The sequence below is a fragment of the Piliocolobus tephrosceles genome, chromosome 13, assembly GCF_002776525.5.
Source record: "Piliocolobus tephrosceles isolate RC106 chromosome 13, ASM277652v3, whole genome shotgun sequence".
NCBI lineage: Eukaryota > Metazoa > Chordata > Mammalia > Primates > Cercopithecidae > Piliocolobus > Piliocolobus tephrosceles.
The window spans coordinates 67,753,628-67,780,094 of NC_045446.1; the positions used below are offsets into that span (position 1 = coordinate 67,753,628).

General features: G+C 41.3%; 1 protein-coding gene across 3 annotated transcripts; it reads right to left on the reverse strand.

Annotated features, from left to right (window-relative positions):
• On the reverse strand, positions 1-25,959 carry CLNS1A (chloride nucleotide-sensitive channel 1A). Of its 3 annotated transcripts, XR_002731093.2 has the most exons (8): positions 25,742-25,959; positions 18,669-18,805; positions 15,126-15,227; positions 14,375-14,482; positions 11,891-12,064; positions 7,423-7,512; positions 3,915-4,410; positions 1-619 (listed from the first exon to the last, which is right to left on the reverse strand). XR_002731093.2 is itself a non-coding variant. In XM_023209330.2 (7 exons), exons 1-6 carry the CDS (start codon positions 25,864-25,866, stop codon positions 7,445-7,447), a joined length of 714 nt encoding a protein of 237 aa, XP_023065098.1. In that variant the 5' UTR covers positions 25,867-25,959; the 3' UTR covers positions 3,860-4,410; positions 7,423-7,444. The 3 variants fall into 3 exon arrangements, 2 of the variants coding, with proteins under 2 accessions (XP_023065098.1, XP_023065100.1); XM_023209330.2 differs by lacking the exon at positions 1-619 and having other exon boundaries at positions 3,860-4,410; XM_023209332.2 differs by lacking the exons at positions 1-619; positions 3,915-4,410 and adding an exon at positions 5,760-6,511.
• Between the last annotated feature and the right edge of the window lie 508 nt (positions 25,960-26,467).

Below are 26,467 nucleotides of genomic sequence, written 5' to 3' on the forward strand. Positions count from 1 at the left end.
AAGATTTGGGGTTGTAGTAGACAGCTGTACATTTTTTGTAATCCAGCATCTAAGCATCCTTCTTATCTGGCATAATCCACTCCTGTGAGCATCTGCATAGGAGCAGTGTCCTTCTATTGCAGAAGCTGAAAGGCCCAGATACTCCTTCTGCCCTTGGCAATGAAGACACACAGTGCCAACCAGAAGTTTGTATCTTAAGTGTGGTGACTCATAGACACAGGGACAATCAAGAAATCAGTCTAACAGCAGCGGAGGAATCGTAACATCTACTGTAGATTTCATCTTTTTATAAGCCTGGTTTATTTCAACTTTCCTGTCCATTTAGTGAGCTACCAGATAGCTTTATAATAAACATTTTCTGCTTAGGCCGGGCACGATGGCTCACGCCTGTAATCCCAGCACTTTGGGAGGCCAAGGCAGGCGGATCACTTGAGGTCGGGAGTTCGAGACCAGTCTGACCAACATGGAGAAACCCTGTCTCTACTAAAAATACAAAATCAGCGGGGTGTGGTGGCACATGCCTGTAATCCCAGCTACTCAGGAGGCTGATGCAGAAGAATTGCTTAAATCCGGGAGGCTTAGGTTGTGGTGAGCCAAGATCATGCCACTGCACTCCAGCCTGGGGAACAAGAACAAAACTCCGTGTCAAAAAAAAAAAAAAAAAAATCTGCTTAGTCAGATTTGGATTTACAATCATAATTTGGGTTGATACAGGGTCATAATTTTATGAACATAAATTGCTACGCTGTCCTCATATTTGTACTGTTTACTATAGAGGCTTAGACTGCTATATTTTGTGGGAATATAAGCACCTTTTTCTCCTTGTGAAACCCATTGTGTGCCTAGAAACTAGATATTCAAGTACATTAAACCTGTTTGTAGAGCAAGAGTAGAGATTTGCAGTGAAGGTGTGAGGTCCTATGAGAAATAAGTATAGATTTCATGATGTCTAATTGCTCAGTGGATTTTTAAACTTCAAGCTAATCAAATGTATTCTAAATAGTGAGTTGATATATTTGTAGCTGCTGCTTTCTGTTACGAAAAGGATTACTACTATTAGTTAACAACTACCATTTACTGAGCTATATTCTAGGCACTGTTGTTCTAAGTGCTTTACGTGTACTAGTGATTCATGTAATCTCCAAAATAATTAATTTTTTTGTCATTTGAAATTATGAAGTTCCCCTACTGATTTTACTTATGTAAATATAAACAGAGTGAGATGTTAGTGAAAATATGTTCCAGCTTCTTCATAAAAGGATGGCAATAATTCTATGAGGATCCCCATGAGAGACAATGCTTAGAATTCAGTTATTGGTCACAAAAGATGAGTCCCAGATATGGATTCATCCATTCTATACTTTTAAAACAGGATTTGCATGAGAATCAGGTATATAATAGTGAACCCATCTGAAATCCTGCAGATAAATTCTATCTAAATATCTATTATCTCTGAGCAGTAATCATACCTGTCTTCTAAAAGTAAAGGACTATACAGATTGAGTATCCCTTAAGCGAAATTATTGGGATCAGAAGTATTTCAGATTTTGGAATGTTTTTAAAATTTTGGAATAATTCACATTATACTGGTTAAGCATCCCTAATCCGAAAATCTGAAATCCAAAATGCTCCAATGAGCAGTTCCTTTGGGCATGTTAGCACTCAAGAGTTTCAGATTTTGGGGAATTTCAGATTTCAGATTAGGAATACTCAACCTGTATATTATGATCATCTGCACATAATCTCTCACCTTTACCAATATTGAGGAAGCTCCTAACAGAACCTCAAAAATACATAACATTTTTTTTTTTTTTTTTTTTTGAGACAGAGTTTTGCTCTTGTTGCCCAGGCTGGAGCACAATGGCGCAACCTCAGCTCACCGCAACATCCACCTCCCAGGTTCAAGGGATTCTCCTGCCTCAGCTTCCCAAATAGCTAGAATTAGACGTGCCCCACCACCACACCCAGCTAATTTTTGTATTTTTGTAGAGATAGGGTTTCACCATGTGACCAGGCTGGTCTTGAACTCCTGACCTCAGGTGATCCGCCTGCCTGTCTCAGCCTCCCAAAGTGCTGAGATAATAGGTGTGAACCACTGCACCCAGCCTCTATTAAGGATTTAAACAAGTTTATCGCCTTGGCTCACTGCAACTTCTGCCTCCTGGGTTCAAGCGATTCTTGTACCTCAGCCTCCTGAGTAGCTGGGATTACAGGTGCCCACCACCAGGCCTGGCTAATTTTTGCATTTTCAGTAGGGACGGGGTTTCACCATATTGGCCAGGCTGGTCTCAAAATCCTGACCTCAACTGATCTACCCACCTCAGCCTCCCAAAGTGCTGGGCTTACAGGTGTGAGCCACCACGTCTGGCTGGGAACATATCTTAATGAATACATTTTTTAAATGATAGAACCTGGAACAGAGAACCACTAACTCTAGCTTTTGGGGACATTTAGATGACTTACATTTTGGAAGGGAAATGTCTATGTACCTTTAAAGTGTCTCTACATCAGGAACACACAAAGAAAACAATTACAGCAACCCTAAAGTTAGGCTCAAATGAAATCAATATTGTCTGGCTGATCATTATACATGTTATCTTTTAAAAGCCTGGCCTGCTCTTTTTTCTCAGCTTCTATTTTCTCAACACTACAGTTCTAATTTACTATTTAGTGAATTATAGCTCAATCTTTGAAAGTCATTTAGTCTAATGAGGAAATAAGCCCAGAGAGGTGCCCACATGCTTTGGTCTCCTGCCTTTTTGCATACTGCATTGACCACAGCAACACCAGTAAGAAACCCAGTACACTCTGAATCTCCTCGATATTTTGCTATCAGAGCAATTTACGCTTCATGGAAAGTCACAATTACAAATTTGTTCCTTTTAAAAGGAACTCAAATGGAATTTATAATACTAGCCTTGAGAATGTCCTGACTGCTTACTGAAGAATGGACAAACTCCTAGGATAGAATTATGGGTGTTGCTCAGACGGGTAGCAGAGAAACTTGGGAAGCTCTTGTACTGCCATTGAAATGTTAACACTGAAACCCTGCAGCAGTGGGGAGAGTGTGCATGCTTTCTGCTGCTGGTAGATGGTAAGGCTGTATGATGTTTTAAAGCACAGGCTCAAAAATCACAGTTCACTATCTACATGACCTTAAGCAAGTTATTTTACCTCTCTCTATAATATAACTCAGTTTCCTCAACTATAAAGTGGGATAAAAGTGTATCTCATAAGTTAATTAAGAATATTATAATACATAATAAAGAACTCAGGACAGTGGCTGGTACAGAGAAGGTCTCAGTAAATTTTAGTTTCCATTTCAAGTGGCTGTTTTACTCGCCTGTTGTTAACAGACTCAGAAATTCTGAGAGTCTGGTTAGAAAAAGGAAAATTAGTTTTTTTTCAGTCTACCTTGCAAGCTGAGGGAAACCAAGTGACAATGCTGAAACGAACACTGGGCTGAGTGGCACCAAACATCAGTTTATTCACTAATTAGCCAAGTGATTCTGGTAGTAAGATTAGCTTGTATAACCTTATTTTAAAGGCCACATAATGGTATCAAAAGTCCAAGTATAAATCAGTAATTACAAATCAGCCTTATAATACACAGGTAATCTATGAAAACTAAAAATTGAGAGTTATAAATACAAGAAATTACTGCTAATCTAAAAGGAAGTGACAGAAATCCCCTGAAGTGTGTTAAATCTTTGCCTTACTAAATACTTGCCAGAAGCTGTATTTTATGTTCTCCTTAATAAGTAAACAAAAATAAAGCCAACAAAATTCTCATATTTGCCAGCATTATTTTTTAAAACACATTTCTCATTAATGGTTTTAGTCAAGAATGAGAGCACAGTAATATAGAAAACCTAGGTTTATTTGTTAAGCTATTACAAAAACAAAACAATTACCATTTGAAGTACTTTGAGGACTTCATCCAAGACTCACTTGCTCTGTTACAGAAACTAACCTAAAAGGCTGGAAATTAAAGGATATAACCTAAGAGTTTATAACAGCAGACTCATAAAACATGGCAAAAGGAGCTCTCTCTTTCCTACCCAGTCTACCTACACCAAGCTCCTGTGCATTTTCACCACAAAAATCTGCTAGCTTACAAAAGATGCACATAGTCAAGGCAGGAATTATAGGCCTACTCAGAGGGTACCCAGACACAGAAAGTTTTGGGGTAAATAATAAACTACAAATACCCTCTTGGTTAAGTTAATTCATCAAGTTAATAAAGGTCATATTATCTATCTTCTGCTGGTGACAACTTATTGTCTCAGTATAGTCTGTCTCAAGAAGGAACTGGTTCAGGTTGGGTTGTGGAAAAGGAAAAAGACTTCCATCAGCATCACTCCAGAGTGGAAGAGGCACCAAGTTCTCTCCTACAGTTAGGAGCAGAATCTGAAAAACAAAAGGTTCACAGTGTTTACAATAGTAATAATAATAATAGCTACTATTTATTGAATGCCTAGTCACAGAGTGCCAGAGGACTTAGGTACATTTTATCTCAGCCTCTGCAACAACCCTGCAAGGTAGTTATTATCCTCTCCATTTTACAGATGGGGGAAGTGAGGATTAAATAAGTTATATGCCTTGTCCAAAGGTGTACACAAGTATGTGGCAGAGTTGTGATTCCACCATTAATGTGCCATCTCCACCCCACTTCATGCATTGAGAAGTCCTAGTTCCATTATCATGAAATTAATAAATGGCTGCATAAATTACTCTAATTATTTATACCTTGTTCATTCTTTAAAAGCATGTACAATTTTAAATGATTAACAATTTACACAGCCAGGTGTGGTGGCTCACGTCCGTAATCCCAGCACTTTGGGAGGCCAAGGCGGGTGGATCACCTGAGGTCAGGAATTTGAGACAAGCCTGGCCAACATGGTGAAATCCCGTCTCTACTAAAAATACAAAATTAGGACCAGGCGTGGTGGCTCACACCTGTAATCCCAGCACTTTGGGAAGCCGAGGCAGGCGGATAACCTGAGGTCAGGAGTTCAAGACCAGCCTGACCAGACATGGAGAAACCCCATCTCTATTAAAAGTACAAAATTAGCCAGATGTGGTGGCACATGCCTGTAATCCCAGCTACTCGGGAGGCTGAGGCAGGAGAGTCGCTTGAACCTGGCAGGCGGAGGATTCGGCAAGCCGAGATTGCGCCACTGCACTCCAGCCTGGGCAACAAGAGTGAAACTCTGTCTCCAAAAAAAAAAAAAAATACCTGGGTGTGGTGGTGGGCGCCTGTAATCCCAGCTATTCAGGAGGCTGAGGCAGGAGAATTGCTTGAACCCAGGAGGCAGAGGTTGCAGTGAGCCGAGACTATGCCACTGCACACCAGCCTGGGCGACAGAGTGAGACTCCCATGTCAGAAAAAAAAAAAATGTAGACATTGTTTGGAATTCAGATCAATTATCCAGATGAAGAATATGTATAAACATTATTTACAACGTTTATACATTATAAACAGGGTGCAGTGGCTCATGCCTGTAACCCTAGCACTTTGAGAGGCCGAGGCAGGTGGATCATGAGGTCAAGAGATCAAGACCATCCTGGCCAACATGGTGAAACCGCGTCTCTACTAAAAATACAAAAATTGGCCAGCCGTGGTGGCACGTGTCTGTAGTCCCAGCTACTCGGGAGACCGAGGCAGGAGAATCGCTTGAACCCGGGAGGTGGAGGCTGCAGTGAGCCAAGACCACGCCGCTGCACTCCAGCCTGGGCGACAGAGCGAGATTCCATCTCAAAAAAAAAAACATTATGAATAAAATAATTCTCTGCCTCTGAGCTCTAGGATAAAATAAACAGAAAACAAGGCTCATTGAAAAGTTTGTGACTATTTCACCATTAAAAAGAATCCTAAGAATTCTTGCCAAGGACTGCAGTAACACCCCATTTGTTTAACTGTTAGTGACATACCAAATGAGTTTCTCATGATTCTGATTAATAAAAGAGTGGCTGATGCTCTCTGAACAGTCTGTTCTTCAAAAGAAATATGTGAAAGCCCAAAGACCCAAAAATCTGTTTTCTAACTGCAATAAAACAGTTACTAAACAAGTAACTGTTTAGTTACTGAAAAAATTAATATGCTATAATGTGACGAGAAATAAGGAAAGAAGACTTAAGTTGATAACAAAAGATTTCCCATGAAGTAGAACGGTGAAGTTACTGACAATTGGAACTGGGGGAGCTAAAAATCAAAGTTAACAGAGCTCCAGTGATGTGAACACATGATTTTAACAGAGGGGACATTGCTAATATTAGACTGTATGGCTACCACTGACAAACGTAAATGTGGAAATTAAAATTAAGTATTTAAGGGAAGATATAAATCATAGAACTCTAAGAGGTTATTTTCTGATAGTTCCACTGGCAGGACGTGAGAAGAAAGCAGAGGTCCAATATCACAATTCATGGTCAGTATAAGAAGCAATGTTATACAGTTTTCACAATGGCAGTAACTTGGAAGCTAACTGGAACTTTAAAAGGCTGGTTTCTGAAACGAAATAGAACAGGGGTAAAAGAATTAAAACTTGCAACTGGAGAAAAGCCAATGATTACAGAACTAGGTTCAGAACTAAAATCTGTATCAGAAGAAATGAGAAGGAATTCTGAAATGTTTATCACTGCAGGGAATAACAAAGGATCTCATAACTTAACTGGATGACTGATAGTGGTAGCAGAGTCAAGTCAAAACACATAAATTTTGCCATGCTATTACTATATGCTTTAGTAAAATAAAAGGAGGATAGCAAGAGTATCTCAAAGACTGCAGGATAGCCAGTATTCAAGAAAACAATGCTATAAGGTAGGAGGAACTTGTAGTGGGGAAAGAGGAACAACAATTTAACAACAGTTTATAAAGGACTATTACAATTACTAGTTCTAGCTCTGAATGATATGAACATGACCTTCAGTTATTATCTAACATATAGTTGAAATACTTAGGCTGGCAAAGGACAATATTTTTCTCAGAATAATGGAATAGCAAATAAATTGTCAGGGACAATTTGAGCTTTAAAAGAAGAAAAATATTTTTTAAAGAAAGAAAAAGAAATAGGCCGGACGCAGTGGCTCAGAGCTGTAATCCCAGGACTTTGGGATGCCGAGGAAGGAGAATCATTTGAGGCCAGGAGTTTGAGACCACCCTGGACAACATAATGAGACCCTGTCTCTATGAAAAATTTTAAAATAAGCTGGGTATGCCTATAGTCCCAGCTACTTGGGAGGGTGAGGCAGGTGGACTGCTTGAGTTCAAAGCTGTAGTGAGCTAGGATCATGCCATTGCACTCTAGCCTGGGTGACAGTGTAAGACCCTGTCTCAAAAAAGAAAAAAAAAAAAAGTAGGAAGTAATCATTTCACATGATTTTCATGTTCAGTGACAAGGAAGAAAATGAACTACTCACCTTAAACCTGCATAAATCATTTTCAGTGATCAACATCTGCATCCTCAAACTGTCCAGCAACTGTTGGTGTGGTATCCACCTCCATCCCATCTAAAAAAAAAATTACTGAGCAATCCCTATATACACTTCAAACAGGTAGATGCAACTTATAACTTCTACCAGAAGGAAGCTAGTGCCCTCTGCTGGTAAGAATTGCTTTTTCCTCTTTTTTGAAAAGAAAAGTCTGAAAGGACAAACTGAGAAAGAAAATGCTACCTGGGGATTTAGGCCACATCAAAATCAGTCTGTGACATTTACTGTGTAAATTCTCAACCTCAATACTAAAATAACTCTACGTAGGAACTTTCAAATGCAGGATCAACTGTTCACCCTTTACATATCTAAGTATTTACTGCTGGGCTTTTTTTTTTAAGCTATCCTCACAAAGCTTACAACATAATTCAGGAGGAAGACAAAAATCAGTACAGCAAGCTTTTTGCTTATTTCCCCATTTTTGTCATCTCATTAAATAAAAGGTGGGAGGCAACAAGAGAAAAAACAAGAGCCCTGATATGGTTTGGCTGTGTCCTTACCCAAATCTCATCTTGAATTCCCACGTGTTGCCGGAGGGACCCAGTGGGAGGTAACTGAATTATGGGGCAGGTCTTTCCCGTGCTGTTCTCATAATAATGAGTAAGTTTCATTAGATCCGATGGTTATTATAAGGGGGAGTTTTCCTGCAAAAGCTCTTTTTGCTTGCTGCCTTCTACGTAAGATGTTACTTGCTCCTCCTTGCCTTCCACCATGATTGTGAGGTTTCCCCAGCCATGTGAAACCGTAAGTACAATGAAACCTCTTTCTTTTGTTAATTGCCCAGTCTTGGTATGTCTTTATGAGCAGTGTGAAAACAGACTAAAGCTCCATGGAAAGAGTTGTCTTGGCTGGGCACAGTGGCTCATGCCTGTAATCCCAGCACTTTGGGAGGCCAAGGTGGGTAGATGACCTGAGGTCAGGAGTTTGAGACCAGCCTGGCCAACATGGTGAAACCCCGTCTCTACTAAAAATACAAAAAAATTACCCGGGCGTGGTGGCAGGTGCTTGTAATCCCAGCTACTCAGGAGGCTCAGGCAGGAGAATGGTTTGAATCAGGAAGGCAGAGGTTGCAGAGAGCTGAGATTGCACCATTGCACTCCAGCCTGGGCGACAAGTGCACACAAAAAAAATAATCTCCAAAAAGAAAAAAAGTCATATACAGCTGTTTTCTTCGCTTCCTCACCTCCCAGTCACCCCTCAACTCTTTGGCCCACCAAAAAATGTCTTCTGCCCACAGTCCCAGGGCACCCCATCACCTGCAGATGCAAATGTAACATGTCTAAATTAACTGTTCATCTTTCCACATTAAAAAAATGCCATTTTTTTCCAGTCTTACTAAAGGGTGCCTCTTATCCATTTAAACTAGAAACCCTTACCCCAAGCCCCTAACTTCTGTTGCTTCTATCTCCTCAGAGTCTGAAATCTGTCAGGTCTTTTGATATTCACTGCCACTACCTAATTTAGGTGATCACCTCTTATTTAATATGTAAGTCACACAACAGGGTTTCTCTTTTTCTCTCCAGTATTTTTCTTCTCCAATCAGTTTTCCAAATTATAACCACAGTCACCTTCTGAAACACTAATGAAATTCTTCAATGGCTTCCCACTGACCTAAGAGTTCCTCTAAGATGTTACCCAGTTCACTATCCTACCTTTATCTGTTACCATAATAACTACCTTTCACACTGAACTACTTTCAGTTCCCCAAATCTGAATAGTCTCTTGAACCCTTCTTTGCACATGACTAATCCCTTTACCTGCATCTCCCCTCAACGTCTTCACCTGGGCCATTTTTTTTTTTTTTTGAGACAGAGTCTTGCTCTGTCACTAGGCTGGAGTGCAGCGGCTTGATCTTGGCTCACTGGAACCTCTGCCTCCTAGGTTCAAGAGATTCTCCTGCCTCAGCCTCCCAAGTAGCTGGGACTACAGGTGTGCGCCACTATGCCCAGCTAATTTTTGTATTTTTAGTAGAGACGGGGTTTCACTATATTGGCCAGGATGGTCTTGATCTCTTGACCTTGTGATATGCCCACCTTGGCCATCCAAAGTGTTGGGATTACAGGTGTGAGAAAACATGCCCAGCCCACCTAGGCCATCTCTATACATCTTTCAGATCTTGACTTAAATGTCACTTATTCCATGAAACTTAACACTTCCCCTGACTATCCAGCCTGGGCAAAGGGCCCAGCCCTTACGATTCCACAGCTGCCCAAGCATCTCCTATATCTCAATGCTGTATCTCAATGTACTGTTAACTTTTCTTCCACCAGAATGTCACTGATATGAAGTCAGTAACCTCATCCCTTGAGTACTGCTGTATTACCTGTACCTGGTACAGCTCAATAAACACCTCTTACATAAAGGAGCACATGAAGCACTAAAAATGCCACACTAAAAGTGTTTCACTGGCAAAAATAATGACGTGGGTGCTCAGGACTTCAGAGATGGATACTGGCACAGGCTGAAGAATTTTTATATATAGGCAACTCCAATGTGTTAATGAGGCTTATGAATAAAAGTCCAAAAATCTCAACTTAGCAAAAAGTATTTATGACCTTAAAATCATTTGCTATAAGGCATGAAGTAAGCGTCCACATGGCACTCTTTAGGCAATTACTGTAATAAAAAAAGGTAACATCTTGACCGGGTGCAGTGGCTCATGCCTGTAATCCCAACACTGGGAGATCACCAAGGCGGGCAGATCACCTGAGGTCAGGAGTTTGAGACCAACATGGTGAAACCCCACCTCTACTAAAAATACAGAAATTAGCCAGGCGTGGTGGCGCATGCCTGTAATCCCAACTACTCAGGAGGCTGAGGCAGAAGAATCTCTTAAACCCAGGAGGTGGAGGTTGAAGTAAGCCAAGATCATGCCACTGTACTCCAGCCTGGGCGACAGAGTGAGACTCCGTCTTAAATAAATAAATAAGACAGAATCATGGCTGGGTGCAGTGACTCATGCCTGTAATCCCAACACTCTGGGAGGCCAAGGCAGGCGGATCACCTGAGGTCAGGAGTTCGACACCAGCCTGGCCAACATGGTGAAACCCCATCTCTACAAAAATTAGCCAGGCATGATAGTAGTGGGTAATCCCAGCTACTCGGGAGGCTGAGGTGGGAGAATCACTTGAACCTGGGAGGCAGAGGTTGCAGTGAGCCGAGGGCACGTCACTGTACTCCGGCCTGGACAACAGAGCGAGACTCTGCCCAAACACACACACACACAAAAAAAGAATCAGTGTATATACACACATAACAAGAAAGGAGATGCAACAGAAAATTAATAGTAAATGCCTCTCAGAATTCTATTTAATTTTTCTACCTCTTCTTTGCCAGTGCATACTTTAAGCCAACATGGTGAAACCTTGTCTCTACTAAATATACAAAAATTAGCTGGGAGTGGTGGCAGGCGCCTATAACTCCAGCTATTCAGGAGGCTGAGGCAGGAGAATCGCTTGAACCCAGGAGGCAGAGGTTGCAGTGAGCCAAGATCATGCCAATGCACTCCAGTTGGGGCAACAAGAGGGAAACTCCGTCTCAAAATAAAAAAAAGAAGGATGTGATAGTCAAACTTATGCATCAACTTGGCTAGGCACTGGTGTCCAGATAGTTGGTCAAACATTATTCTAGACGTTTCTGTGGAGGTTATTTTTTTGATGAGATTAGCCTTATAAACTGGTGAACTTTGGGTGAAGCAGATTACCCTGCATAGTGTGGTGAGTCTCATTTAATCAGCTGGAGGACTCAATAGGAAAAAGACTCACCTCCCCTGAGCAAGAAGAGATTCTGCCAGCAGAACTTCTGAGGCAGCAGAATGCAACATCAACTCTTCTCTGGGTCTCCAGTCTGCCAGCTTACCCTGCAGATTTTGGACTTGCCAGCCTTCTGTCACATGGGCCAATTTCTTAAAATCTCTCTCTCTTGCTTTGGTGGGTGTGTGTATACCTGAAGAGATGCCTGAATTGACAGCCCTCAGAGATAACCTACCATGGACTTCTAGCTCCAAAACTATGAGACAATAAAATTCTGTTTGAGCCACCCAGCCTGTATGACACTGTGTTATAATAGCTCTAGTAAACTAATACAGAGATGCAACAGAAAATTAATAGTGGATATCTCTCAGTTAGAATTACACTTGTTTTTTTTTTTTCACGTCTACTTTGCCTGCGCACATTAAAAGAATGTTTTTGACTATGAACAGACTATTTTGGTAATAAGGAAAAAAAAAAATCACCAAAAACAAATGACATAAGCATTCCCACACTATATAATTCTGTATCTGCTTCCTATACTACAGTCAATTATTTCTCTTAGTTATTATAAGAACTTTTATGACTATCCATAACTTATTGCCCAAGTGCTCATCTGACTGTTCACAATGCAAAAGAACACTCACCTTCATAATCTCTTATTGAATCTTCTGTCCTGACCCCAGCCATATTATACTGGCTGCTCACAGACTGAGAGAGCATTCCTTCTAACCTCTCCAATGTGGCTTGGCCTTCTGCTGTTAGATGGGATAATCCTTCTTCATAGGTGTAAAATGTAGGGATGTCCCCCTGTCCTTGTTCTAAACAAACAGAAAACTTAAAGTTTAAATACAACAATTAGAAAAAACAAAATGGAATCCATAATGCATCTGCTGCCAGCCTGGCCAACACGGTGAAACCCTATCTCTACTAAAAATACAAAAATTAGCCAGGCGTGGTGGCACGCAACTGTGGTCCCAGCTACTCAGGAGGCTGAGGCAGGAGAATTGCTTGAACCCCAGAGATGGAGGTTGCAGTGAGTCGAGATTGCACCGTTGTACTCCAGCCTGGGTAACAGAGCAACATTTTGTTTTGAAAAAAAAAAAAAAAAAGAATCTGCTGAAGGTAACATACAGTCCAAACAGGCTTCCAGGAGATATTTTCAACATTTATTTATACACATATATCGGCTACTGCTGAAGACGGAAATACAAAGAAAATGCCCCTACTCTCTAGGGTTATTAAAAGAGATAACAAGCCAGTAAATAGCAATTCCCAAAGAATTCCATGTCCAGGGACTAGAAAAAAAAGTGTGTTCCTAAGGTCAGAGAGTCCTACATTATCCTGAGGTGGGAATTTTACAAGTGAGCACAAATTAATTGACATTAATTTGTATAATGAAGATGTTTTCTGATTAAAAAACATGCTCCTTTCTTAAAAAAAATCAGGGCCAGGTGCAGTGGCTGACGTCTGTAATCCCAGCACTTTGAGAGGCCAAGGTGGGAGGACTGCTTGAGCCCAGGAGTTCAAGATCAGCCTGGGCAACACAGTAAGACCTCATCTCTCCAAAAAAATGTTTTTTTAATTAGCCAGGCACAGTGGTGTGCACTTGTAGTCTCAGCTAATTGGAAGACTGGGGTGGGACAGCTTTAGTCCAGCAGCTCAAGGCTGCAGTGAGTGGTGATGGTACCACTGCCTTCCAACCTGGGCAACAGAGCTAGACCCTGTTTAAAAACAGGAAAAAAAAAAAAATCAGAAATTCTGGAACATACAAAAAGGATAAAAAATTTTAAATCACTCAAAAATCTCAGAAAGGTAAGGATATATTTGGACATATTTAGGTATGTGATGGAGAATCCCAGAAATGTGTTTATCTAAGGCCAGGAAGTAGGTGCACATGAAAGAAAGGGCTTTGGATACCCAGATTGGTGTACATAAGACCAGTAGGGAAAAGAAAAGAGAACAGCAAGCACTTCAAGCTATAAAGACTCTTATCATACTAGTGACTGCATTCTGGTCTGGGGAAGGCAATGGGAAAGAGTTCCTAAATAAATGAAGTATAGTTCTGAGAAAAATAAATGAAGTATGGTTCTGAGAAAAAGAAATGACCTTGGCAGTGAGCTGTTTGAAGGAACATGTTAAATAAAGATGCAGGCCAGGCCCGATGGCTCATGCCTGTAATCCCAGCATTCTGGGAGGCCAAGGCCAGAGGCTTGCTTGAGCCCAAGAGTCGACCAGTTTGTGCAATATGGCAAAGCCCAGTCTCTACAAAAAATACACAAAAATTAGCCAGGCATGGTGGCACAAGCCTGTCGTCGCAGCTACTCAGGAGGCTGAGCTGGGAGAATCATTTCAGCCCAGCAGGCAGAGTTTGCAGTGAGCAGAAATCACGCCACTGCACACCAGCCTGGGCATCAGAGAGTGAGACCCTGTTGCAAAATAATAATAATAATAAAACAACATAAATGATCCAGGTTCTCAAGGTGTAGAGAGAGAAGCTTGTTCTCTGGGGGCAGTTGCCTCAGTTTAGAAGACTTTCTGACTATCCAGTTTCCTATCTACCATTTTCTTTCCTTCCATATGCTCTACATATCCATTCTTCCCAACAATCTCTACTTTTTACCCTAAAAAATTTGTCTGCTGCAAAGGGCTTTGGCATAAAGTGTACTACTGTGTCATTCTCTTTCAATAATAATCTTACCAGCCAGGCGCAGTGGCTCACGCCTGTAATACCAGCACTTTGGGAGGCCGGGACAGGCGGATCACCTAAGGTCGAGAGTTCAAGACCAGCCTGACCAACATGGAGAAACCCCGTCTCTACTAAAAATACAAAATTAGCCTGTTGTGGTGGCGCATGCCTGTAATCCCAGCTACTTGGAAGGCTGAAGCAGGAGAATCGCCTGAACCTGGGAGGTAGAGGTTGCGGTGAGCCAAGACCACACCATTGCACTCCAGCCTGGGCAACAAGAACAAAACTCCGTCTCAAAAATAATAATAATAAAAATAATCTTACCATACTGCATATTTTACAGACATATAAAGAACGATAATCCTCTACCCTTAATACAAATAAATGCTTACAATGAAACACTAAACAAACAAAAAAACACTTTAAAATCCATTTCACTAACCATGCGCTTCCACATCATATTCTTCTCCATCGTAGTCATCTGAATCCTCATCCTCAGGATCTGGATGCAAGGCCTGGCACTCACACATTGCAGTGAACATTGCCTCCACTGAACAAGGGAATTAAACTGTAACCAATTTTTTTTTCAATGTAGAATAAAATTTTATAATAAAAATAATCATCAGTGCCAATAAATTTAATGGGTACACAAAAGGCCACAGTATTTACAACCTTGCCAAATTGTAAAATCAATCTTGAAAGCGGCTGAAGCAAAGGACAAGTCATAAAATAATAAGAGTTCATTATGAGAGATTATTACGATCTCTTCATGGCTCATGGGGTTTTCCAAGAAAAAAGGGTCAGAGTCCTGGTAAGACTGCTGGCATCAGGGTGAAGCCCCTCTCAGCTGATAGGGCTCTTTCCAGCCATCCTGAGATCTTCCACTTTAAAACTGCTGTAACTCCTCTGCCATCCAGCAGGTGAGATTAAGTCAACAGCACCAATCAGTAAAACTAACCAGAGTCCATTCACAAAAGAAAACCAGATAACAGAGTGTCTACAATATTCTCACTACATTCACAACCTTTGATGTTAATAGGTATTTGATCCCCAATATTACCAATGCTAAAATGAAGAAAAAGCAGTAAAATGGAGGTAATGGTGGTAAAGGTGAGAGGTGTGTATGTGTGTGTGTGTTAATTGGGAATGCTTGGTACATAAAAGGGGAAGAATCAATACTGTAGAACACTCACATGCTGATTTATCACTAGGCACAAATCTAAATTCAGTAATAGGTTCAACATCATCATCACTGTCTTCCTCTTCTTCATCAGCAACAGGTTCTTTTGATTCTTCTAGAAAATAAAAACACCCTTTTAATGTCATTATTTGACTTTTAAAAAATGAAGCGTATTGATAAATCTGAATACTGCAATTCAATTTTAATTTCCAATTGTGGTTGACAAATTTATTTCCAATTATGGTTGAAAAATCCTGATTATTTATCCAGTGAGCATCCTAGAAAAGCCTTGCCTCGATCTCCTTACCTCTAGATCCACCCACCTCGGTCTCCCAAAGTGCTGGGATTACAGGCGTGAGTCACCATGCCTTGCTGGGAATGAATTTTTAAGGTTATTTTTAAGATAATCTAATCTCATCCACAATGAGCTAATGGTCATCTGTTTTTTTTCTGAGACTGGGACTTGTTTTGTTGCCCAGACTGGACACCCTTGCCCTCTCAGGCTCAAGCGATCCTCCCACCTCAGCCTACTAAGCAGCTAGGACTACAGACACTTGCTACCACACCCTGCTAATTTTTGTTTTTTTTGAGATGGAGTCTTATGATGTTGCCCAGGCTGGTCTCAAACTCCTGGGCTCAAGTGATCGTCCTGTCTTGGCCTTTCAAAATACTGGGATTGTGGCTGGGCGTGGTGGCTCAGGACTGTAATCCCAGCACTTTGGGAGGCCGAGGCGGGCGGATCACGAGGTCAGGAGTTCAAGACCAGCCTGGCCAACGTGGTGAAACCCCGTCTCTACTAAAAATACAAAAATTAGCCAGGCATGGTGGTGGGCGCCTGTAATCCCAGCTACTCAGGAGGTTGAGGCAGAAGAATCGTCTGAACCCGGGAGGCGGAGGTTGTAGTGAGCCAGGATCACGGCATTCCACTCCAGCCTTGGTGACAGGGCGAGACGCCGTCTCAAAAAAAAAAAAAAGGTTGGGATTACAGATGTGAGCCACTGAGCCAAGATCACGCCATTGCACTCCAGCCTGGGTGACAGGGTGAGACTCCGTTTCAAAAAAAAAAAAATGCTGGGATTACAGATGTGAGCCACTGTGCTCGGTCCTGATGGTCATTTATAAAGAGACTTACAGAGGTATGCCAAAGAGAAAAAAAATCTTGGAATTTGGAGAATCAGAATGTGAGGAACAAAGGCTGGGAAAATATGATTCAAGTATGTGTAATTTATGAGAGAAGTTTAAGATAAAAAGAACTGGAGGGCCAGGCGAGGTGGCTCATGCCTGTAATCCCAGCACTTTGGGAGGCTGAGGTGGGTGGATCACAAGATCAGGAGATCGAGACCATTCTGGCCAACACAGTGAAACACTGTTTCTATTAAAATACAAAAAAAAAAAAATCAGCCAGGCATGGTGGCAGGCGCCTGTAGTCCCAGCTACTCGGGAGGCTGAGGCAGGGGAATCGCTTGAACCCGGGAGGTGAAGGTTGCAGTGAGCTGAGATCGCGTCACTGCACTCCAGCCTGGCAACAGAGCAAGACTCTGCCTCAAAAAAAAAAAAAAAAAGAACTGGAGAATTAGTGAAATAAATGTGACCCAGGAAGATACTAATTTCTAGTAAGACAGAAAATCCTGCATATTTTACTAAGAAAGGATTAATCATAATCACATCAATTACAATCAAATAATCATATAGACTCTGTAAGATTATAGAGCACATATTTAAAACACACACCCTAAAACCTACTGAACTGCTTTTTCCTAGTTTAGGACTTACAGCATTTGCATTTTAAACAAGCTTCCCACGTATTTCTAATGTGTATCCGTTAGTCTTGAGTTTGAGAACCAGAGACCAATATACTCCCTTAACTTTTTTGGATGAAATTCAGGCTCAGAGAGATGCAAATGACTTGCCTAGCAAGTTAATGACAGAGTTTTTACTTTTTTTTTTTTTCCAACAGAGTCTCGCTCTGTTGCCCAGACTGGAGTGCAGTGGCGCAATCTCAGCTCACTGCAACCTCCACCTCCTGGGTTTAAGCAATTCTCATGTCTCAGCCTCCCGAGTAGCTGGGATTACTGGCACCCGCCACCAGGCCCAGCTAATTTTTGTATTTTTAGTAGACGGGGTTTCACCATGTTGACCAAGCAGGTCTCCAACTCCTGACTTCAGGTGATCCGCCTGCCTCGGCCTCCCAAAGTGCTGGGATTACAGGCGTGAGCCACTGTGCCCGGCCTAATGACAGAGTTTTCTTATTCAATGTGCTTTTGCCCTTTATTATTAAACGCTATTTCCTAAGCCTTTCTCTTGATATGTACCTTTCCCACCTCCAATGCCCGTCACTATTTAGGGCCATTTCACACAAGCATTTGGAGCTGACTGGCAAGAGTACCTCCAATGTCTTGCATTTCTGGAAATGAATGAATGCATTAAACTAAACATTACACATGATATTCTTAGTTATAAAATCATAGTTGCATTTACTTAGATGAAGAGTAAATTTTGTGCCTAATGCCTTATTAGGAAGTCTTACTACACTACTACACCCCAGGGTTAAAGGCCTTTTACTTTTCCTAATCCTCTTCTTCAGACTTCACTAGATTTTTAAACGTCTTTGAACCTTTTCCAACGGCAAGAATTTGAAATCTTATAACAAAAATATTTTCAGATAGCTGAATCAGTCATTACCACTTAATGAGGCAGGGCTTGCCAAAAGTCCTAAGAATTACTAAATAGTGTCACAACTGAATATAAATGATCATATTATTATATCTGGAACCGTATTAAAATCCCAATTTGAAAGAGCAATAGCCTTATAGGTAAATTCATGGGATTGTCTCTTACACACTGCTTCAAAGAAAAGCAACCCATTATTTTAAACATGAACATCTTCACTAGATTTTTACAAGTCTTTGCAATTATCCCAAAGCAAAACTTGAGAATCTTTATATCGACAGTTTCTCAACCTTGGCACTACTGACATTAGGATGGAATAATTCTTCGTTGTGGTGGACCACCTGCGCATAGCAGAATATTTAGTATAAATAATAGCACCCTTGGCATCTAACTGCTAGATGCCAATAATATCCTTCCTCTTTCAACCAAAATGTCACTGCCAAATGTGGGGGAATGGTGAGGTTGGTGGAGGTCCATGGAAAGTATATTCCCCTTACACCCACTGATAACCACTATTGTAACAAAACAGAACAGTTCTATCTTAAATTCTCAGAAGCACAGGGTATACTGATCCAAGCCTCTAAGGGTACCTTTTAAAAAGAGAAAGGCAGAATAAACAGTGAAACTTTAGAGGAAAGCTAGAAATACATATCCACAATAAATGAAGAATTCTAAGTGTAAATATATAGAAATATATACAGACACACACAAATGTCCATTATGAAAACTTCAACTGTCCAAGTTGCTGTGCTGAAATTTTGCTTAATAAACTACTATCCAAAATGAGTCAATGGCCTCAATGTTACATTGATTATTATCAAACACTCTTTTTTAAAATATAATTTGCTATCAAAGGAGGCATTAGATTAAATTACACCATACATACCTTCAAATTTGGCATTCACCATAACATACAAATGCTCTCCTAGACAGTCACTTCGGTCCCTGGATAATGCATGTAAACTAATGGTGGGGTATTCCAGTGAGAATCCTAATCCAGAACCATCTAACCAAGACAGGCGGCTGAAAAACATGTTTTAAGTAGATTAGTTTTAGAAAGTAAATCCTAATGTAATATCACAAAGTATATAAAAGTTCAGCTTGGACACCTTTATGCATATAAATAAATTCAAGCTTACTTTTTTAGAAATGTTCATAAAATAAGAAAATTCAGTAGTGGAAATTGAATTTTCTTTAAGATCAATTCTGTTAAAGTCTCTTTCCCTCTAGCTATAAATTCAAACAGACTTGAAATTCCATTTTCCTCAGTCACATGTATGTTTCTATGACTTTCAAGCTTACTCTTTTTTGATATGTCTTCAAATACCCTCTTTGCTTTTGCAAATCCTCCTCTCTTCCATGAGGTCTCCCTTCAACTACACCAGTCCATAAAGATCTCTTCTTTTTCTGATTTGCAAATTTTAGTACTTAACTCTGTGGTAATGAGTCTTACACGTGCCCTTATGGAATATGAGCTATTTGACAGCAGAACTCATCACATTCCTTTATTTAACATTCTTCAAAACCATTAACAAAGAGCTCAGGAGGTAAGTATGCAATAAATCCTTGGTAATCATTCGTTTCTCCATGAATCCTACACTAAAAGACATAAATGGGTGTCATCACACTCACCGCAACTCAGGAAATATTTATTACCTTGAGAGACAGACTCCCTGAAGCCTCTCATTTATTCAACATCTTTAAGAGAAAGCCACAGAAAAGCTAGGCCTAGTTTTCCCTCAAATGTGGTCAAATGCAAATATTTTATTGGTGTAAAGGAAGCACATCACCAAAATCAGTACATTAAGCTTTCAGTAGAGGCTAGCTAATTTTCTGATAATACTTCATCCATCTGTACCACTTAGCAGAAAAAAAGTAAAAAATCCTGAAGAAGCCAAAAAAAAAAAAAAAATGTTAATGCAATACAGTGGTTGCCTAGGGCTAGAAGGAAATGGGAATGTCTGCTAATGGGTACCAGGTTCTTTTTGGGGTGAAGAAAATATTCTAAAATTGTGGTGATAATGGCACGATTCTGTAAACAGACTAAAAACTACTGAATTGTATGTTTAAATGGTTAAACTGTATGTTATATGAATTGTTTTTAAAAGTTAATGAAGTAAGACCCATGTATCATTCTATATTCTATACAATTTTAACAAGCCTGGCTGTCTAATTTTTAACCAAGCAAAAACAAAAGTAAAACAGGAGAACCTAGGACTGCCTTGGGCAGGAACAATGACAGTGTGACAGTCTGAGATCATTCATATTCAGTGGAAGGGGAGGATGAACTTCACACCACAGTTCCCCTAAAGGAAATCAATGTCTAACCACATACTACGAGTGTTAAACACGTCTGATCCTCAGTTACCAAAAGCATTACCAAAACAAAGACTGTGGTGATAACTGTACAAATCTGCAAATATACTAAAACTTATGTAATTGTTTACTTCAAAAAGGCAAAAGTAAGTATATGCACTGTCATATGGAAAGATTTCCATTCAACATTCTTATCAAAAAAAAAAAAGTAAAGGAAATCTAAGAAGCTTAAAGGTGATAAATCTTGGTTTTTGTTTTTTTGAGATGAAGTCTCGCTTTGTCACCCAGGCTGAAGTGCAGTGGCATGATCTTGGCTCACTGCAACCTCCACCTCCAGGGTTCAGGCGATTCTCCTGCCTCAGCCTCCCAAGTAGCTGGGATTATAGGCCTGTGACACCACACCTCGCAAAGTTTTGTATTTTTAGTAGAGACAGGGTTTTGCCATGATGTTCATGGTGGTCAGGCTGGTCTCAAACTCCCAACCTCAGGTGATCTGCCACCTCGGCCTCCCAAAGTGCTGGGATTACAAGCCTGAGCCACTGCACCTGGCCTAAAAGTGATAAATCTTAAAGAGCTAAAAGTGATAAAACCTCTACAAATTATTTTCCAGAACAACTGATTCCTACTGGTTCCAAAGAAACATTGTATTATGTATGAGTTATGTGCTGTATACATCTTTCCTGCTCACTGCCTTCCTTTTAATGTGGAGATGAAATAATATCCAAGTATCACGAGTCCCCTACAAAAGCTATATAATTTTAAAGCAAATAAACTGCCCTTTTCTGATCTCAAAAATGTTCTGGCAAATTAACAATTCAGAAAGAAACATTCCAAATTTGGGTGTTCAAAATAATTTCAAATATCCAGAGCCATAAAACTTGAATGAGGACATGGAAAAACTGAAACCTAAATATAGAATCATTGCCTATCAAATTATGGCCTTTACTTTTAAAAGCCATAATAATAACTCTGTAATTCCTTACTAGTGCAGAGAGAATAAAATGCTCCTCTGCACAGCATTTGCTATGGAGCTCTCATAATCTTTACATGAACTGGGATTATGCACTTTACAGGACAGAAGCCAAGTTCCACACTTAAAAACACTTACTCTAATGGTTAAATTATTTATTTCTTTTTTTTTTTTTTGAGACAGAGTCTCGCTCTGTCGCCCAGGCTGGAGTGCAGTGGCGCGATCTCAGCTCACTGCAAGCTCCGCCTCCTGGGTTCACGCCATTCTCCTGCCTCAGCCTCCCGAGTAGCTAGGACTACAGGCGCCCGCCACCTCGCCCGGCTAGTTTTTTCATATTTTTTAGTAGAGACGGGGTTTCACCGTGTTAGCCAGGATGGTTTCGATCTCCTGACCTCGTGATCCTCCCGTCTCGGCCTCCCAAAGTGCTGGGATTACAGGCTTGAGCCACCGTGCCCGGCCCCCTTTTTTTTTTTTTTAATAAAAAAAGAGAAGAAACCCCTAGGTTTCTATATTTTACTTTTTCAGATTTACAAATGCATATCATATATTAATATTCACAGATATTTTTAAATGGAAAAACAACTTACTTTCAGTAACTTATTTTTTCCAACAGCATGTTACTATGTTAAAAAAGATTTGACATTATAGGCCAAGCGTGGTGGCTCACGCCTGTAATCCCAGCATTTTGGGAGGCTGAGGTGGATGGATCACCTGAGGTCAGGAGTTCCAGACTAGCCTACCAACATGGCGAAACCCTGTCTCTTATTAAAAATACAAAAATTAGCTGGGTATGGTGGCAGGCACCTGTAATCCCAGCTACTCGGGAGGCTCAGGCAGGAGAACTGGTTGAATTCAGGAGGCAGAGGTTGCAGTGAACCAAGATCACACTACCACACTCCAGCCTGGGCGACAGGGGGGAGACTCCATCTCAAAAAAAAAAAAAAAGAGAGAGATTTGACAGTACATTCATTTATCTGGCAATTTTAATTTGAACAAATAGCTATTAACAACAAATTAAATCCTATTGCACGTAAATTATTTGTTGTACCACCACCAGATTTTCTAATTCTAGCAGAGGCCACGATGAAATAGCCAGACATGCTGCCATTAAAGTTTGCTGGGATGAGACTGTAATAAATCTACTCAAAGTATTCAAGTTATAACTTTTAAAGTGCTGTAGAGAAACATAAAAGATTTCACTGTATCATCTAAAAATATAACTGTTTTGTCTGATCATTAAATTCTGATTTTCATTTACTCTTTGTATATATTCTAGAAGAAATCCTTCTAAAATATCTAATTAACCATACCCAGTTTCAAAGAAACTGTGAGTCAAAAGGGAAAGACAAGAAGAATTAGAAACCAAGTAAACATGTAGAGAAAACGTTTTGCTGAATTCAAATGCTTTTGCACAAGTATGGTCAGTGTCCTTTATTCCCAGCATGGGATGAAAAACAGGACAGGAAGCTACGAGAGGTCTTGAATTTGGGTTAACTTAATTATTTGGTTTAAAATTAATTTTGGAATGAGATACAAAAAAATTATAAGTTTAAATTACTAATTTTAATGTGATAACCTATTTTATTTTACCTGTTTTAAACTATTTTATATTATTCATGCCTCTGTATCTTCCTTATTTGGATAAAAATTCAACTTCCTGGCCAGATGCAGTGGCTAATGCCTGTAATCTTGGGAGACTGAGGTGCGTGGATCACCTGAGGTCGGGAATTTGAGACCAGTCTGACCAACATGCAGAAACTCCATCTCTACTAAAAATACAAAATTAGCTGGGCGTGGTGGCGCATGCCTGTAATCCCAGCTACTCAGGAGGCTGAGGCAGGAGAATCTCTTGAACTAGGGAGACAGGTTGCAGTGAGCCGAGATTGCACCATTGCACTCCAGCCTGGGCAACAAGAGTGAAATTATGTTTCAAAAAAAAAAAAAAAATTCAACTTCCTATAAAAAACTAAGCTCTGAAATAAGTCGGAGATTCTAAATCTTTCAACACAAATCTGAGAGACTAAAACCAAGTCCAGCCAAAACCTAATCTGTTGCTGTCCCTCTCTGCCTCAAACTAAATAGTTTCACCAAAGCCTAAAGGCTATAAGCCAAACTCATGAACATGACTGTCTTCTCCAGCTTTGTTATCTCTGGGCATTCTCCCTCACTGCCTCAGAGGAAGAACTGCTGGACTGTATATACATGTATACAGTATGTGTGTGTATTTATACTCTTTTTTTTTGTATTTATGTTTCACACACAAAAAAATAATCTTGGCCTGGCACGGTGGCTCACGCCTGTAATTCCAGCACTTTGGCAGGCCGAGGCGGGTGGATCATGAGGTCAGGAGTTTGAGACCAGCCTGACCAACATGGTGAAACCCCGTCTCTACTAAAAATACAAAAATTGGCTGGGCGTGGTGGAGCACATCTGTAATCCCAGCTACTCGGGAGGCTGAGGCAGGAGAATCACTTGAACCCAGGAGGTGGAGGTTGCAGTGAGCCGAAATCGCACCACTGCACTCCAGCCTGGGCAACAGAGCGAGGCTCTGTCTCAAAAAAAAATAAAAGTAAAACAACATACAGCAATGTCCTGAATAAAAAAGGAATGCCTGGGAACTAGGAATGTATCTGTGCACCATTTTCCACCACTTCAAAGAAACTGCTTTCCCCAAATATCAAAGATTTCCTTGTCAATACTCAATATACGCTCTTCGCATTTTGTTTTGACTGCTCCTTCCTCCTTTCTCAAGTCTCTTCTTCCATGACCCACCCATAGGTGTATCCCTAGGGTTCTACACTTGGTCCTCTTCTCTTCTGAGATAGCTAATCCATTTCCATGAGTATACACTAATACTTCAACGACTTCCAAACATCTATCTTTAATACCACTTTCCCAAGACACACACTCTTTTTTTTTTTTTTTGAGACAAGGTCTCACTCTGTCACTCAGGCTGGAGTGCAGGGGCACAATCACGGCTCACCGCAGCCTCGACCTTCTGGACTCAGGTGATCCTCCCATCTCAGTTTCCTGAGTAGCTAGGACTACAGGTCGCCACCATGCCTGGCTAACTTTTGTATTTTTTGTAGAGACTGGGTTTCGCCATGTTACCCAGCCTAATCTCGAACTTCTGGGGAGATCCGCCTGCCTCAGCTTCCCAAAGTGCTGGGATTACAGGTGTGAGCCACCGTGCCCGGTTCAACACACACTCGTATGTACAATTACTCCACACATGTCCTGACCAAACTCATTATCTGCCTCTTACCTCAATCTTGCTTTTCCTACCACCCATATGTCCTATCTCAGTGACTGGCCTGAAGCCTAAGCCTTGTTCAATGTCTAAATTTCCCTTTAAAGCAACAGTTCTTTTTTTTTTTGGAGACAGAGTCTCGCTCTGTCGCCCAAGCTGGAGTGCAGTGGCCGGATCTCAGCTCACTGCAAGCTCCGCCTCCCGGGTTCACGCCATTCTCCTGCCTCAGCCTCCCGAGCAGCTGGGACTACAGGCGCCCGCCACCTCGCCCGGCTAGTTTTTTGTATTTTTTAGTAGAGACGGGGTTTCACCGGGTTAGCCAGAATGGTCTCGATCTCCTGACCTCGTGATCCGCCCGCCTCGGCCTCCCAAAGTGCTGGGATTACAGGCTTGAGCCACCGCGCCCGGCCGCAACAGTTCTTTATAGTTTTTGTGCTCTGGATTCGGTGGTAGGCAAAATTTTGGCCCCCACGACCTTCAGTTTCTGGTGTCATGCGTGTGAATATGTTATATTACACAGCAAAAGGGACTTCGCAAACCTAATTAAGGTTATCAGTGGACAGCAACATAGGGAGATTATCCTGGATTTTACAGGTGGTTCCAAAGTAATCACATGAGTTCTTAGAGAATTTTCTCTGGCTGTCGACAAGTGATGGAGCAAAAGGGGAAGCAACACATATTTGAAGGGCAGGAAAGATTAAATGTGTCATTACAGGCTTCAAAATAAAGAGAACTAAATGTCAAGGAAACAGGGACCTCAGTTCTACAACCACAATATTTAAGGTAGATCTATCTGACTGTGAAAATACCAAAGTGCTCCAGGTAGCCAAATAAAAGGGCAATTTCTTCCAGGACCCCAAAACGGGAGTCTGGTACCTCTGCATATGACCCCTGTCTGTGTCGAGTTAAGGATGTTCCTCTCCTTACTATTCCTACAGAAAAAATCTATATTGCGTAACCAAACTTTCAAAGTCCTCCACACTCGGCTCTGAAACTACGTATCCTGCAGAGGGGAACACTTCCTGCCATCTGTTCATCCGGAAAGACAGGCACACTTCAGACTCCTAAAACGAGACCGTGCGTTAAGGGCAACGCACGCGCCAGACCTCCAGTAAAAGGCGAGTTAAAAAAATAAAAAAAGAAAGAAAGAGAGAAAAAGAAAGAGGAAAAAAAAAAAAAAAAAAAAAGTACAATCCATGAGGGGAAATTCCGGCCCGAGAAAATAGAGAATGGAAGACTCCGGAGGAGTGCTAGAAAAATCGAGCCTTCCAGCCGGTACAGGTATCCCTGAGGCGTCCCGGACACGCGCCCCCGCTCCCAGCAGCCCTCCAGGCCGCCCCTTGCCCGGCTCCTTCGCACCGCCTGCTCCAGCAAGGAGGAGGGTGGCACGCAGGAGGCCGGCGCTGGGGACCAGGGACCCTACCTCTCAGCGATGTAAAGGGTACCAGTGCCGAGGCCCTTCCCGTTCAGCACAGCCTCGGTGTCTGGTTGTTGCCGCAGGAGCCCCTCCGCCGGCCCAGGCGGCGGGAAACTTTTGAGGAAGCTCATAGCAGCAGACAGTGCGACAACACAGCCCCTGAGGGAGTTAGAACACAGCAATGCGTGCACCACACCGCTCGCCCCGGAAGAGGCACTCACCCCGGAAGAACAACTTAGTCTGCCCCGGAATCTGAACGCCGTCGACCATAGAGATGAGACGTTCTAGGAAAAGCGTCGGAGGTCGGCTAAGACCGTGTGGAGTTTAACACCCCTCCCTTTCTTCCTCGCCATTTCTGAGGCTTTGGGCTTCAATAACTGAGGGTTCTGTGGGAAGTCCCTCAAGATTGTCACAGTGAAATCACCATTGCAAAATTGTAACTGACACACTGAAAGCAATCTGACCTACCCAAATCCATGTTGTTTCTAACCTCCAAGCTGTCCTTGTTCATTCCTGGTATAGGCTGAACTAACTTTGGGAGGAACTTAGTTTACAGTTTGAAGTTTTAAAACAAAGATGATGACAGCCTTTTTCCAAAACAAACTTCCTTCTTGCCTGGGGACTGGACTGCCTTTGTAGGACTAACAAATTAGCCAAAGATTAGAAATTTTGTAATTTAGAAATTACAGCTGGAGGCCACAAGATTCTGACCCTCCCTAAACTGCACCTAAG

Excerpts from the sequence above, each read along its gene's own strand:
- CLNS1A (XM_023209330.2), bottom strand. The coding sequence starts at position 25,866 with ATGAGCTTCCTCAAAAGTTTCCCGCCGCCTGGGCCGGCGGAGGGGCTC. Across the intron at positions 12,065-14,374 it reads ATATGATGTGGAAGCGCATG|AACAAGGACAGGGGGACATC; the intron begins GTTAGTGAAATG and ends CTGTTTGTTTAG. Across the intron at positions 7,513-11,890 it reads TTCAATAAGAGATTATGAAG|ATGGGATGGAGGTGGATACC; the intron begins GTGAGTGTTCTT and ends TTTTTTTTTTAG.